The sequence below is a fragment of the Mus caroli genome, chromosome 8 (assembly GCF_900094665.2).
Source record: "Mus caroli chromosome 8, CAROLI_EIJ_v1.1, whole genome shotgun sequence".
Lineage (NCBI taxonomy): Eukaryota > Metazoa > Chordata > Mammalia > Rodentia > Muridae > Mus > Mus caroli.
In genome coordinates this window covers 6,412,937-6,427,464 of record NC_034577.1, presented here as the reverse complement: position 1 = coordinate 6,427,464, position 14,528 = coordinate 6,412,937, and the positions used below count along the sequence as shown (strand labels likewise).

General features: G+C 43.8%; 2 protein-coding genes across 3 annotated transcripts in view; one reads left to right on the top strand and one right to left on the bottom strand.

The window, feature by feature from the left end:
• Positions 1–6,421, bottom strand: part of Abhd13 (abhydrolase domain containing 13) — a 14,536-nt gene extending 8,115 nt beyond the window's left edge. The window contains exon 1 of the mRNA XM_021170963.1: positions 6,119–6,421. The gene's annotated coding sequence lies outside the window, so the exon portion shown is untranslated. The remainder of the gene's footprint in view (positions 1–6,118) is intronic.
• A 36-nt stretch (positions 6,422–6,457) lies between these two features.
• On the top strand, positions 6,458–13,894 carry Lig4 (DNA ligase 4). 2 transcript variants are annotated; one of them, XM_029480935.1, is made up of 3 exons: positions 6,458–6,636; positions 7,440–8,114; positions 10,192–13,894. In XM_029480935.1, the coding sequence occupies exon 3, from the start codon at positions 10,221–10,223 to the stop codon at positions 12,954–12,956; it is 2,736 nt and encodes a 911-aa protein (XP_029336795.1). In that variant the 5' UTR covers positions 6,458–6,636; positions 7,440–8,114; positions 10,192–10,220; the 3' UTR covers positions 12,957–13,894. The 2 variants fall into 2 exon arrangements, with proteins under 2 accessions (XP_029336795.1, XP_021025932.1); XM_021170273.2 differs by lacking the exon at positions 6,458–6,636 and adding an exon at positions 6,742–7,357.
• Positions 13,895–14,528: the final 634 nt, after the last annotated feature.

Sequence of the window (14,528 nt, the reverse complement as noted above, 5' to 3'; positions counted from 1 at the left end):
ACTGGCTGAGCTTCTGTGGAGCACTGTGACTGGCTGAGCTTCTGTGGAGCACTGTGACTGGCTGAGCTTCTGTGGAGCACTATGACTAGCTGAGCTTCTGTGGAGCACTGTGACTGGCTGAGCTTCTGTGGAGCACTATGACTAGCTGTGCAAAGCATCCTGTTGATGAGGTCTTTCCTGGTTACGAGGACAGTGAAAGGCTACAGACAAGCCAAGTTTAAGTGAGGGCTTCTCTGAGCTGGATGCCTTGATTGCCAAAATGTAATAGCCAGTCCTCTGCTGGGAGCTGGGTCCTACACCATGGACTTTTAACATGACAGAGAACAACTACACTGTGTGGGACCTACTCCCTCTCAGGTATCGTGTCATCTTTCCACTATACCTGAGCTATACCAATGGGAAAGATACACTTGGTGCCAACATGGCATTCTAGTCAACACCACTAAATAATGCAGAGCTTGGCTCATGCCTTGTGTAGTATTTAGGTCTGCCAGAGTGTAAAACACCCAGCTAACCCAAGACTCTCATGGAAAATGGCTGAGGTCAGCAACTGTCCCTCAAAGTATGTATGCACCAAGGCAAATCATTTATGAGGTGTCAGCAGAGAAGAGTCAGCATCTATGAAGGTGTTTTGCATGCTGGGATGCATTCAGACGGGATGGCTTGCTCATCCTTGGGATCTTTACCAACAGTGGAGGTTGTCCACTGGAAGCACTGACCTCTTCCATGCCATTCTTGTACATCGCTTCTGTGTGATGTCAGCTTGGGTCTAAGAGAATATCTCATCTCATCTCTCTCAATACTATCCTTGCCATGTTGTCAGACATGACCTGACAGTATCACGTGTCTCTGAAAAGCATCACTATGTGGACTTAGTTAACCTTCAGGCTTATTTCTCTGGAAACCAGAGAAGGGCAGGCTAATTCCATGAAACTCCTGAGAATCTGAGTGAGCTCTTAAGACTCAAGAACAAACCTCACTGGCCATCATATCCAGTTGATTAAAGTGGCAACCACCGTCGACAACTCCAATATCCACCATCCTCAGACCCTTTCCTCACTATCAGGCTCCATGTAATGTCTGCTCACTTACTGCTAATACAGTCTGGATGTGGCTGTCCCCAACATCCCTCGGAATGACACAGGGCTTCAGAAAGTGGGCCTGCTACAAGGAAATTAGGACATTACGAGTACACAGTCTTCTTTATTAGTCAGGCCCTTCCACAGCATATTGCCCTGTATGGCAAAAACAAGGAGCAGAGTGAACTTTTATAACTATGAGCCACAAGATTTCTCTGCCTTTTAACACTAATTTTCTCAGGTATTGTTATTACAAAACAGAAGCAAGCACTTCTGTTCTGTTTCCCCCAAGTGGTTTCATTCTCAAGACTGTAGCCCACTCCAGAATGAATTTGTCCTTACTAGCCTAGCATGTCTGTTCTTTACATTTTCCATCTGTTCTCCTATACCTGATGCCTCACTGACAGCTCAAACATCATATTAACAATGCTCAAAAAAGTATGGCATGCTAGGATTTGCGTATTACATTACCAATGCCACCAACCATACATGACACAATCAAGAGTATACATCCAGCTGTAATATGTGTGACATGTGTGAGGATGAGAAAACAGCAATTACACTAACTCCTGCTTTATGTAGAGCATTCTGGGGTACATACGGCACTGCGGTTAGCAAGCACTTCTTAGGAAACAAAACACGTGGAATATATTATAATGCAAAGCCTGGGTAGACAGGATTGTTTTCTTGTAAGAGAACTGTTCCTGAGATACAAACATGAACTATCAACTATGTCTTACACTGCATCAGAATTGTGATCAGGATGCATCAAATACTAACAGTAGTCACTTGGTGAGTTCCTTCAAGCCACATACCTGTCCTCAGCATCTCCAGTGCTCTGGATGCTTCCTGTCTTTATGTCTAAGATGGGCACACTCAGCTATGATTTAGCTGTGCAATGTTCCCACAGCCTCACAGGTTTCAGCACTTGCTCCACAGATGGTGGCACTGTTTTAGGAGACTTCTGGACCTGGGGCTTGGCTGGTGGATGTAGGCCTACTAGGTGTGGACCTTGAAAGTTACAGTTCAGCATGACTTCTGCCCCAAGAAGCTCTGTGCTTTCTGGTGAGTGCCACATAAGAAGCTACTATATAGCCTACCCCTGCCATCAGGGCTTCTGCTACTGCCATGCAATCTCTGTCCCTTAGTTAAGGTGCTTCAGTGAGGTATAAGGAAAGCTACATAATATACTAAGCACACTGGTCATGCTTATCTGACCTCATCACCCCGTGCTACCTTACTGATGTATGTCCTTGAAAGATACAAATGGTGTTATTTCTAAGAAATATACCTAGGGGCTGGAGAGAGGGCTCAATGATTATACTGTTCATTCAACTCCCAACACCCACATGGTTGCTCCAAACTACTCTAGTCCTAGGGAACCCAATTCCTCTTCTGGCCTCCACAGGTTCCTGCACACATAAAGGAAGAAACAAAACATTTAACCATCTTAGAAACTGGTGCTTCAAAAAGAGCTCAGTATCAAAGTTAAGCCTACCGTTTAGAATACCGCTGTGGCCCGGGGGGTGCTGTCAAACCCATCTGACCCACTGGAGATTACCACAAGTTGTTAGGGTTAGTCTTGTGCTTTGTGTACTCAGAAGCCAGACTGCAACCCAGACTTGAGGCAAGTGTTAACCCATGTGCTGTAAAGAATGGTCCTCAGTAATCCCTGACTGGTTAATAAAAGGCTGAACTCTATGACTGTCTGGAGAAGACAGAAAGGCAGGACTTAGGATCCAGTGAGAGGTCTCAGAGAGAGACCATGAGGGAGAAGAAAAGACAAGTCAGAGGGAGGAAGAGGTTGCCATTAGGCAAGATTGACAATGAGCATGTGGCCAAGAGAAGCTTGCCCTGAGGACACATGGAATAGAGCAAGTCTCATGGGTGAGACTTAAGCAGCAAGTAACAAGTGGCCCATGGCTGGGATTAAGTTTGAAAAGCTCAGAACCTGCCCACTCTAGGCTTACAGCTTATAAATAAAAATACCAGGTTTCTGTGTCTCTTATTTGGAAGGTAGATGGCCAGAAAGCCCTAATAAAATACTATTACAGCAGGTAGCTTCCCAGCTGTCTCTAAGCAGTGATTATTAGACGCCAACACATCTTACTGTTACACCACTTAAAGACCCAGGACAACGCCATATGATGCCACTCTGAATCCTGCTGCTTAAAATTTGTAAGCTGAACAATGATCAATGTGCCACTGTTTCTCTGTTGTATGGCTCATGATCTGCTGAGTACACCGCAAACAACTTTTGAGGTGTATGCATGGCAGACATACACTTATGACCACCCCAGCCTAACACAAATTCACGCAATTACAGGGCAGAGTAAGGAAATCAAAGACCACAACCATCCATAATACAGCAAAACAACTCAAACTTTGACTACCTGTCCATCACAAAATATATCACGGAAAATTTGAGCAAATATTTTAAAACAGGACAAAGCTAACTGCAGGGCTAGGATTCTTTACTTTCCATTAAGCAGCTGTCTGTACCACTTAGTTATAACCACTTAGCACAATTATTCATAGAAACATAAAGGACTCAGAATAATCTAAATACACACTTGGCAAGGCCAGCAGAAAGGAAATTAGAGCAGTTAAGTCCTATGAGGTTCTTTATCCTGTAACATTTCACCCTAAAGAGTAACAATTATATGAGTAACTGAAGCTCAAATGGAGGAGTGTATAGATTTTAACTGTCAATGTGGTATCAACTAGATAGGAAACTTGACAGATCTATTTCTTTACCACAGTCAAGTTTATAAAGTTTAAAACTATCCCACAAATAAAATTACTCTCTACTTAATCCATTTTAAAGTGGAAAAGGTGCAGTTTGCATTTGTTAACTGACTCTCTACCAACATCAAGAGATCTCTGAAATCTCCCTCTGTGAATTACAAAGCTGAGTTGTCTGAAGACTGGAATAGAGAGCACAGATCACTGCTGATAACTACATCATAAGGGGACAACCTCAAGATGCTCATTGATCACTCCACAGGGAATCCACACATTCCAACCACATTTCATGGAACCCAGAACTCCATTCTCACATCCACTTTTCTCCTTTGCTGCTCAGCACTGGGGAGGAGGTTCTGACCTTTGCCAGACGCACAGCTGAAATGCAAACACAAATAGCTGCTCTTGCTGTGCTGGCAAAGCCACAGAAGGAGCTATCCAGCTCCCTGATGGTACCCACATGCCATCAATAATGAGTAAGTGTGTCTTAATAGGCCTAGGGGACAGATGGACAGGATCTGTCTGGGAAGATGGCTGGAGGGTCCAGGGTGCATGGGAACCTGTGAAGGGGACATTTTAAAACTACACCAGGTAGAAGTTAGTAACATTTTCGTGCTTTCCCTCTTGAAACCCCAAAGGCTGTGCAAATGCAGTCATCTTAGGCAAAAATTTGGATGACAAGTGACTGCCACCAGGGAAGTCAATGACAAATTGTTCTGTGATCATAAAGATCTGTAAGTAATAAAATGGTAAACATCAAAAAGAAACTCAAGCCGGAAAATGTAAACACTCATGTTAGACTGTAGAGTGATAGGCTACTGCAAACAGGACACGTTTTAGATGTTACCATAAGTTGGTATTTATTGCCTTTTATTAAGCAGACTTCATAGGCGGCCTTGAGCTCCCAGGCTCACTCTGAATGTAGGTTGCTCTTGCTGTGGGAAACACTGCACCTCTAGCAAGCTGACGCTTGGAATACACATTACTTTACGATCTAAGACTTGTAAGACTAAGTGGCATGTACTATATAATAAGGTATTAGGAAGCCTGCCACTCACCAAACATTTTAATTACAAGAACTGGTGCTTGCCCTAGATCTAAAGTGGGGTGTTTTAGGGGCCTCAGGTTCTCCTGAGGCAAATCAACAATTATAAGAAACTGGAATCTTGGGAGGATGAACGAACTAGAGAAACAAAGACTGACAGCCCAGTGTCTGAGTTTCTGAACTGTCTGGGAGAGCATCCAACGTTTCGGAGAAAGGCAGCAGGCCAAGTGCTACCTGTGGCTGTACACGTAGAAGTCAGCTAGCCTTCTGCTTGCCCGGTCTTTCTAATAACCTATTTCCAGGATGTGGTGATAAAATGCTGCCACCTCTGAGTCAAAATTCAAGCATTTTATTATCTATCACAGCAAAGCAAGTCTCAGTAAGCACTGCAAATCCCAGTTAAATCACGGCAGTGACTCAAGTTATTAGAGTGAAGCTTTATTTTTCTATGGAGACCCAGCTCAGACTACAGGTTCTCCAGCAAGCTTTCCTCGGACCTTGTCCCCAGTGTCACCAGTTCCATCCTGTAGTCTGGGCCGACTCATGTGGCACTATTTACTAAGGGGTTGATGAGCCTGCTTATATAGGCTGGGAGTTCCCTGATGGCAGTGACCTTATGTTACTCCATCGTACGCTTTTCAACGCATAGCAAGGCGGAAGGTCCAGAGCAAGTCCAACTCAATCCCAGCTCAACTGAGTCAAGTCTTTGGTAGCATCGTTGTGACATAACTCTGCACTGCCAATCATTAATTCTCAGTGAGATAAAACAGTGCTTTAGAGAAGAACATGTCTAAGCACGCACACACATAAGGACTAATTTATGCCAGAAGACAGAGCAGATCGACAAAAAACAAAACAAAACCCAACGTTCAAACTGAAAGCCAGTGTGCCACTTGGTTCCTGCTGCCTGGTAGACAAGTGCACAACTGAAGGTTTACTTTAGGTTGCCAGCTCAGCCAAGCACAACTCCCTGATGCATTCTCGCTTCACACCAATGGAAAAAAGAAAAAAAAAGAGGCCCAGTGACTTCAAGTGTGCGACAACTCTCTGGATTTTATGGCCCCGTCACCCGCAGCTGCGAGGTTAGCAGGTCTGCACCTGTTATAGACAAACGCGCCCAGTCCCTCCGACCCAAGCCCGGGGTTTGCTGGCAGACAGTTCTGGGAGGAGACACGGGCTCCCGAATCTGGGCTGCCGGGTGAGGAGGTCGGGGAGGCCGCCCGCCCGCCCGCGTCCCCGCCGCACTTACTCAGGCTCGCGGGCGGGCTGCGCAGTCGGCCGCGGGCTCGGAACCCGGTTCCCCGCTGCAGCGAGGCCCCGCGCCGCCCCCGCCGCTCCTCATCGTCCTCCTCCCGCCGAGGGGCCGCCGTCGCCACCGTCTAGCCCGGAGCTCCTGCGGCGCGGCGGGCGCAGCTGGCGCAGCCTCCACTTCCGGCTCGCGCGCGGTGTCCCTGGCAAATGCCCCCGCCGGCCCCCACATAACCTGTTCTCCGGCTTCCTCCCGGGAGCGCGAAGCCAACCTGTGCATCCCTCTGCGCATGCGCGGGACACTAGGCTCCGCCTTCACGCTACGGTAGCTCGTAGGGACAAGATACATCTCCGCGTTTCCAGTCAGCTGCTGCCTGGAGCACATTCCGGAGAACAAGGAGTTTCTCTTATTTTCTCTCCTCTCCTCTTTTCCCCTCCTCTCCCAAATGTGCCTGCTCTTGGCTATGCTCTTTCTCTTATCTGCACTAAACTTTCTCTTCCACCATGCCTAACTTTCAGGTAGTTATGCCCTTCCTTTTTACTTTTTTTTTTCCCCACTCACTGAGGATAAAACAAATTTGGTTCTCCATTAACCATGCAGCTAAAAAACACATAAGAGCAAGATCTTTGAATTAACTAATAGCTTTTCTTGGCTCATAATTTGCGGTTCTCTCGTATCAGTAAAGCAGAGCCCGACCTGTGCCTGACGTCGGAGCGCAGGAGCAGTTGAATAAGACACGGATGTATAAGAGTTGTACAAGCTGTAGGACCACCGCTGATGTTCCTGTACAGTAACGTGTGGCTTTGCAACACCACAGGGAAACAATCGTGAGACTAAGGGAAACTACAGAGAAAATAATTGGCCACATGGAGCCGTAGGATTTGGCTCCACTTTAAACTAGCCCTGAACTGTCAGCCTTGTGAAATGCACTGTAAACACATTAGACAACCCCTGAAAGCAATTGACACTCTAGTGTCTCACCAGGACTGCAAAGTTTCACCTTCAAAGAAAGTGTTCCCCACACTTTGCCTATAATTTCTGAACTCTTATTGGTGGAGTAGGGCAGGTCATATCCACCATTGCCAGTGGAAAGTAAGAGTTCCTGAGACGTGGGGCGTACGTTTATACTTCTATTTTGAGTATCTAGTATAGTTATTGAGTGACAGTAAGGTGTTCAATAACACTATCAGCTAGCTTTATTCCAAACCACCGAGCACCATTGAGAAGCCTTTAGTCCATGTAAGTATGTTTCTGCGCCAAGAATTATTTATTACTATGTAATACATAATTATTTTTATTATTATGTATTATTTCTGCACAGTGCAAAGGCCATCAAGAACACAGAACGTGAATTAATTTTGCAAAAGTCTTTCTGGAGCCCTAGACTTTTTAGGTGGGATGATTCTCTTCTGTCCTGGAAGGCTTCAGAAATCAGTCATGTCCGGGCAGCTTCCCAGGCTCCAAGTTCCTCAAGTTCGGCTCAACGATGACATCCAGCGGCAAGGGACCGAACATCCTTTGCTACAGGCAGAGACAGCGGAGGCGCGCTGCGCAGGCGCTCTGAGCCGCCGCGCCGGCCCGCCCCTGCCTTGCCTGCGCCTTTAAATGCCGCCAGGCTCGCCTGTTCCCACTGCGCCTGCGCGGAAAGCAGCTGGCGGAAACGCCGGGCCGGCTTCTTGTGGCGGCAGCTTCCGGTCGGAGTGAGGCGGGGCGACCTCTGCTAAGTAAGTGGTGTGGCTGGTTGGAGGAGGCAGAGAGGTTCTTGGTCCTAGGGAGACTGCGTCCTTCCCGTGCCTCGTCCCAGCGTCACCACCCGCCTTCCACGGTGCAGCCGGCTCGCGGGGGACTGATTTCAGGTGGCAGCCACCGGGTGAAGAAATCGCGTCCTGATGCTTAGTTGTATCTGCACGCTGCCCTGCCACCTAGCTACCTGGGACCTGCGCGCTCCCCCAGCTCCTCCTACATTCGGCAGGGTTGGGGTTCACAGGCTGCTTAGGTAAGCAAAGCACTAATGCAACAGGTATGGAGGCACCTTCCAAAGCCTGTGGTCATCGACTTTACCACGAGTTAAAATGTTTGAGTGCGTTTGAGCTTCAGCACCTGAAGCCTGCCAACGAACTTAATTGTTTTATTGGGGATGGAAAGCGTAATATCAAACCTCCGAGTGATAAAACAGTAGAAATTCAAATAGTTTACTCCTGTAGTTGGTGTTGAACAAAATGTGTGTGTTTGATAGCAATTTGAATTCTTGGTTTTCTGTGTTTTAAGATGCACGTGTATTCACACCATTGCCTACAATACACTATTATTATAAACGCAACTTGAATCGTTTGCTCCAGCTCGTTGAGAAAAAGTTCGAGACTATATGTATTCTCCAGATATACCTATAGAAGTGCACCTGTATTGGGACATTCAGGAAGTATTTAATACACGTCATCTTACATGCGTTGTACAGAAATTATAACTGTAGTATTATGCACCACCATGTACACACGTAAAGGAACCAGGTGGCTGGTGCAGTCAGTTATGCAAACCAGCTTCAACAAGGGAAGCAGTTAACCAAAATTGTAGTTACAGATGCCAGAAGATACAGTCCCAGGTGGGCTTATCTTGATCTGACCTGCTGAGTTAGTTGTGTTTCCTCTGTGAAGAATAAGACTTAGAAGTGATGTTTGTTTTGTCCTCTGTAAGCTCCTAACGCTGTGAATAGTTTCCAGGGCAGGCTGCACTATGTTTGATGTCTATTGAACCAGCCCAGCCCTGATCCCCTCCTCCTTTGTCCATAAAGCATTTAATAATTAGTTCCACAAACAAATCTGAGCTATATGATATTCATCACTGGGAGCACAAATTGCCACTTGATGTGAGACTTTTCTTTGAGGAGTAGGGAAGTAGAGTATGACGAATTTCATAATCTCCACTGCCTGGCCAGATACTGTTGTCTGAAGTCACATAATAAGGCATTAGCTGTTTTTCCTGGAACATGCATTTTACTTGAAATTATTTTTAGGATACTTGTTTGACTATCATATAGTTTAAGTTGCATTAAAGTAACTGACATACATTCCTGTAGAACATGTAGGGATATTTAAAACTTCACAAAATTTCACACTTGTGTTAACATATGTTAGGGAACATTCTAAGTCCTATTCATTCATTTCCTTGATTTCCAAAACCTTTGGCGAAAAGGCAGTGATTAATAGGGTTGGGATTTTGATTTTATTTTTGGTAAAGCACTGTGTTAGCATAATTTGACCTCTGTGCCTTTTGTTCTTTACAGTATATATGCTGTCGTCATAAAGCAGGAGCCAACCTATCATACTGCCTGGCTCATGTGTAGTCACTGAATATTTGGGAAATAGCAGGCAGAAAAATATGAACAAAAATTATAAATTAGGGCAGTGGTGGCACACACCTTTAATCCCAGCACTTGGAAGGCAGAGGCAGGCGGATTTCTGAGTTCGAGGCCAGCCTGTTCTATAGAGTAAGTTCCAGGACAGCCAGGGCTACACAGAGAAACCCTGTCTCGAAAAACCAAAAATTAATTAATTAATATTTGTATATCTATGGTAAAAATAGGTAAAAATGATGCTGTCTTGGGATGTGATTTCCAGTTGAGGTTTGAATGGCAGAGGGGTTTGTGACAGCTGTCAGTGAAGGAATGAAGGTAAATGGAGACATAAACCTTTTGGACTGGAAGAGAAGGATAGCTGCTGTTTTTGTCAACTGTGGTTCAGATTTCAGAATGCCCAGGAAATAGGACTCCAGTTCAGTGAGCAAGTGATTTGTTAGAATCACTGATGGCAATTAGTTTGTCTTAGGTGCTGTATAATTACCCAAGAAACAAGAAACATAAACAGACTTTACTTTTAAACATAGAAATAAAATTTGCCACAACTGATTTGACTTCCATTACTAAAAATAATACTTTTGTATTCGGTGCTAAATAGTCAGTAGCTAGGATACCATTGAATGTTGACATTATGATCTAAGTCACCTCTATAAGCACATTGTTTTAAATATTTAGAAATTGCAACTGCCACTTAAAGTTACTCTTCCTTTTGCTTTATCAGTTAAAACCGGAGGATTTGTTGTCGCTTCTATGGCTTCCTCACAAACTTCACAAACTGTTGCAGCTCATGTCCCCTTTGCAGACTTATGTTCCACATTAGAACGAATACAGAAAGGTAAAGACCGTGCAGAAAAAATCAGGCACTTCAAGGAGTTTTTGGATTCTTGGAGAAAATTTCATGATGCCCTTCATAAGAACAGAAAGGACGTTACAGACTCTTTTTACCCTGCAATGAGACTCATTCTCCCTCAGTTAGAAAGAGAGAGGATGGCTTATGGAATCAAAGAAACCATGCTCGCTAAGCTCTACATCGAATTGCTGAATTTACCACGAGAAGGCAAGGATGCCCAGAAGCTCCTGAATTACCGAACCCCCAGTGGAGCTCGCACGGATGCTGGGGACTTTGCCATGATTGCATACTTTGTTTTGAAGCCAAGGTGCTTACAGAAAGGAAGCTTAACCATACAGCAGGTAAATGAACTCTTGGACTTAGTTGCCAGCAGTAACTCTGGCAAAAGAAAAGACCTAGTGAAAAAGAGCCTTCTTCAGTTAATAACCCAGAGTTCAGCACTGGAGCAAAAGTGGCTGATTCGCATGATTATCAAAGACTTAAAGCTTGGTATCAGTCAGCAAACAGTATTTTCCATTTTCCACAATGATGCAGTTGAGTTGCACAACGTCACCACAGATCTGGAAAAGGTCTGTAGGCAGCTACACGATCCCTCTGTAGGGCTTAGTGACATCTCTATCACTTTGTTTTCTGCCTTTAAGCCAATGCTAGCTGCTGTAGCAGATGTGGAGCGTGTGGAGAAGGACATGAAGCATCAGAGCTTCTACATTGAAACTAAGCTTGATGGTGAGCGCATGCAGATGCACAAAGATGGCACGGTGTACCGGTACTTCTCCAGAAACGGTTACAACTATACCGATCAGTTTGGTGAATCTCCACAGGAAGGCTCTCTCACCCCATTTATTCACAATGCATTCGGGACAGATGTGCAAGCATGCATCCTTGACGGTGAGATGATGGCCTACAACCCAACAACACAGACTTTCATGCAGAAGGGGGTCAAGTTTGATATCAAAAGGATGGTGGAAGATTCTGACCTACAGACTTGTTACTGTGTTTTTGATGTACTGATGGTTAATAATAAGAAGCTAGGGCGTGAGACTCTTAGGAAGAGGTATGATATCCTTAGTAGCACTTTCACACCCATACAAGGTCGAATAGAAATAGTGCAGAAAACTCAAGCTCATACAAAGAAGGAAGTAGTGGATGCATTAAATGATGCCATAGACAAGAGAGAAGAGGGGATCATGGTTAAACACCCTCTGTCCATTTATAAGCCAGACAAAAGAGGTGAAGGGTGGCTAAAGATTAAACCAGAGTATGTCAGTGGACTAATGGATGAATTAGACGTCCTAATTGTGGGGGGCTACTGGGGTAAAGGTTCACGAGGTGGCATGATGTCTCACTTTTTGTGTGCAGTGGCAGAGACACCACCTCCTGGTGACAGGCCATCTGTATTCCACACTCTGTGCCGTGTTGGGTCTGGTTACACCATGAAAGAACTCTATGACCTGGGCTTGAAATTGGCAAAATACTGGAAGCCTTTTCATAGAAAATCTCCACCAAGTAGCATTCTGTGTGGTACAGAGAAGCCGGAAGTGTACATAGAGCCTCAGAACTCTGTCATTGTTCAGATCAAGGCAGCTGAGATCGTCCCCAGTGACATGTACAAGACTGGCTCCACCCTGCGCTTCCCACGCATCGAGAAGATCAGAGATGACAAAGAGTGGCATGAATGTATGACACTGGGTGACTTGGAGCAGCTGAGGGGGAAAGCATCTGGGAAGCTTGCCACAAAACACCTTCATGTAGGTGATGATGATGAACCTAGAGAAAAGAGGCGGAAGCCCATCTCCAAGACGAAGAAAGCCATTAGAATCATTGAACACTTAAAAGCACCCAACCTTTCTAACGTAAACAAAGTTTCTAATGTATTTGAAGATGTTGAGTTTTGTGTTATGAGTGGATTAGATGGTTATCCAAAGTCTGAGCTAGAGAACAGAATTGCAGAATTCGGTGGTTATATAGTACAGAATGCAGGCCCGGACACATACTGTGTTATTGCAGGTTCTGAGAACGTTAGAGTGAAAAACATTATTTCTTCAGATAAACATGATGTTGTCAAGCCCGAGTGGCTTTTAGAGTGTTTTAAAACAAAAACATGCGTGCCGTGGCAACCTCGCTTTATGATTCACATGTGCCCGTCGACAAAGCAGCATTTTGCCCGTGAATATGACTGCTATGGTGATAGCTATTTTGTTGACACAGATTTGGATCAATTGAAAGAAGTGTTTTTAGGAATTAAGCCCAGTGAGCAGCAGACTCCTGAAGAAATGGCCCCTGTGATTGCTGACTTAGAATGTCGTTATTCCTGGGATCACTCTCCCCTCAGTATGTTTCGACATTACACCATTTATTTGGACTTATATGCTGTTATTAATGACTTGAGTTCCAGAATTGAAGCCACGAGATTAGGTATTACAGCCCTTGAGCTGCGGTTTCATGGAGCAAAGGTGGTTTCCTGCTTATCTGAAGGGGTATCTCACGTTATCGTTGGGGAGGACCAGAGACGAGTTACTGACTTTAAAATATTCAGAAGAATGCTTAAGAAAAAGTTTAAAATCCTGCAAGAAAGGTGGGTGACCGATTCAGTAGACAAGGGTGAACTGCAGGAGGAAAACCAGTATTTGCTTTAGAGCTTGCTGGCTGGGGAAAGTGTTATCATCAGACAACAGCAGACAGTGATGCTGAAATAACCAGTAGCCTTCATTGTATCTCCCAATACTTCAAAAGGATTAGTGACCAGAGGCAATAATTTTCAAGTAGAAAGGAAACTAAATGGGCCAAAGCAAAGAAAACCCAACCCTTTTCCTAACATGACTTATAACTATGACTTACAACTATGACAGCTTCAAGAAGTGCTTGTATGGTATCCATACTGAAGCTAGAATTTTGACTCAGATATGAAAGTGTATTTGAAACCTTTTAGAAACATCACCACTGTTGACTTTCTAGACAGAATTTTCCAGACTTAAAAATTAAAGTTTTTAGCTAATAAAAGGATTATACCAATAAAAAAAATCAGAATTGTTACAGTTATACTTATAAAAATAAGCATTTGTATTTGAGGGCTCAAATATCTATCCCCTATAAGCATGAAATATTAAGCAAAAAGAGTTTTTAAGGTTCATCAAATGTTTTTTGATAATGTGGGGGAAGTTGAGAGAGAATCATCTAAACACCAAACACTTAAGATATTAATTTTATGGAAAAAAAAACCCTTGCAACTTTAAGTTAGCTAAGACTTAGTTTTGGTGAAGACATGCTTCATGGAGAAATGTTTGAGTGAATTTGCAATCCAGCATTGACAGTGTTTCCAGAGCTTGTCTCCTATCGATGACCCATTGCGTAGCTGTCCATGCACTGAACACTCATTAGAGACTGGGTGCTCTGGCTTTTAGAGATGGCTTTTATGACTATGTTGAAGTCACAGTCATGTGTGGATTATATCTGTTGAGAATTGTACTTCCATGGCAGTACTGAAATGGAGGGATGTGGGACCTTAAGTGATGGGTATAAACTATTTAAGTAATTAGACTTGTTGAAGTGATTGAAGAAACATTTGTGATATTGTAACTTAAATAAAATTATTAAATATTGTAACTTAAATAAAATTATTGAATATTTAATGTAATACCAACTTTATGTTCGTTTTGTTTTAAAACAATTCACCATAATTCTTATTTATCAGAATTGATAATGTCATTACTCTTTGTGTGAGGCAGTGTCCTGGTGGCTGTGGATTTACAGTATTGCTCCTCTAACCTCCCAAGGACTGAGACTGTAGCAGTGAGCCATTGCTCTTGTCCCAGTATACCTGCAGACAAGCTTTAGTCACAGTACTTCCTGGATCCTTTGGGTTTCACGTTACCAAATGAGCTTTAATGATTTAAGTGTATACTTCTTTGTACACACATATAGTTTTGTACTTTATACTTGTATATACTTTGTACAAGTATAGTTGAAGTTTTATAATTTAAATGTATATGAATTAAAAGTTTTATAATTTTCCTACTTAAAGGTAATATTTAGGGTATTCATGGTAAAGGACTCATAAAGCCGTTATTTGGGGTAACAATACTAAAGCTTACTGTTGTTTTCTTTATTTTCTTATGAAGTTGTGAGACTACTTGCAGGCCACAAAAGTACCTCATCATTTTTCATTGCAGCACAGCACTCCATTGAATGCACCTAATGTGTCTGCATTT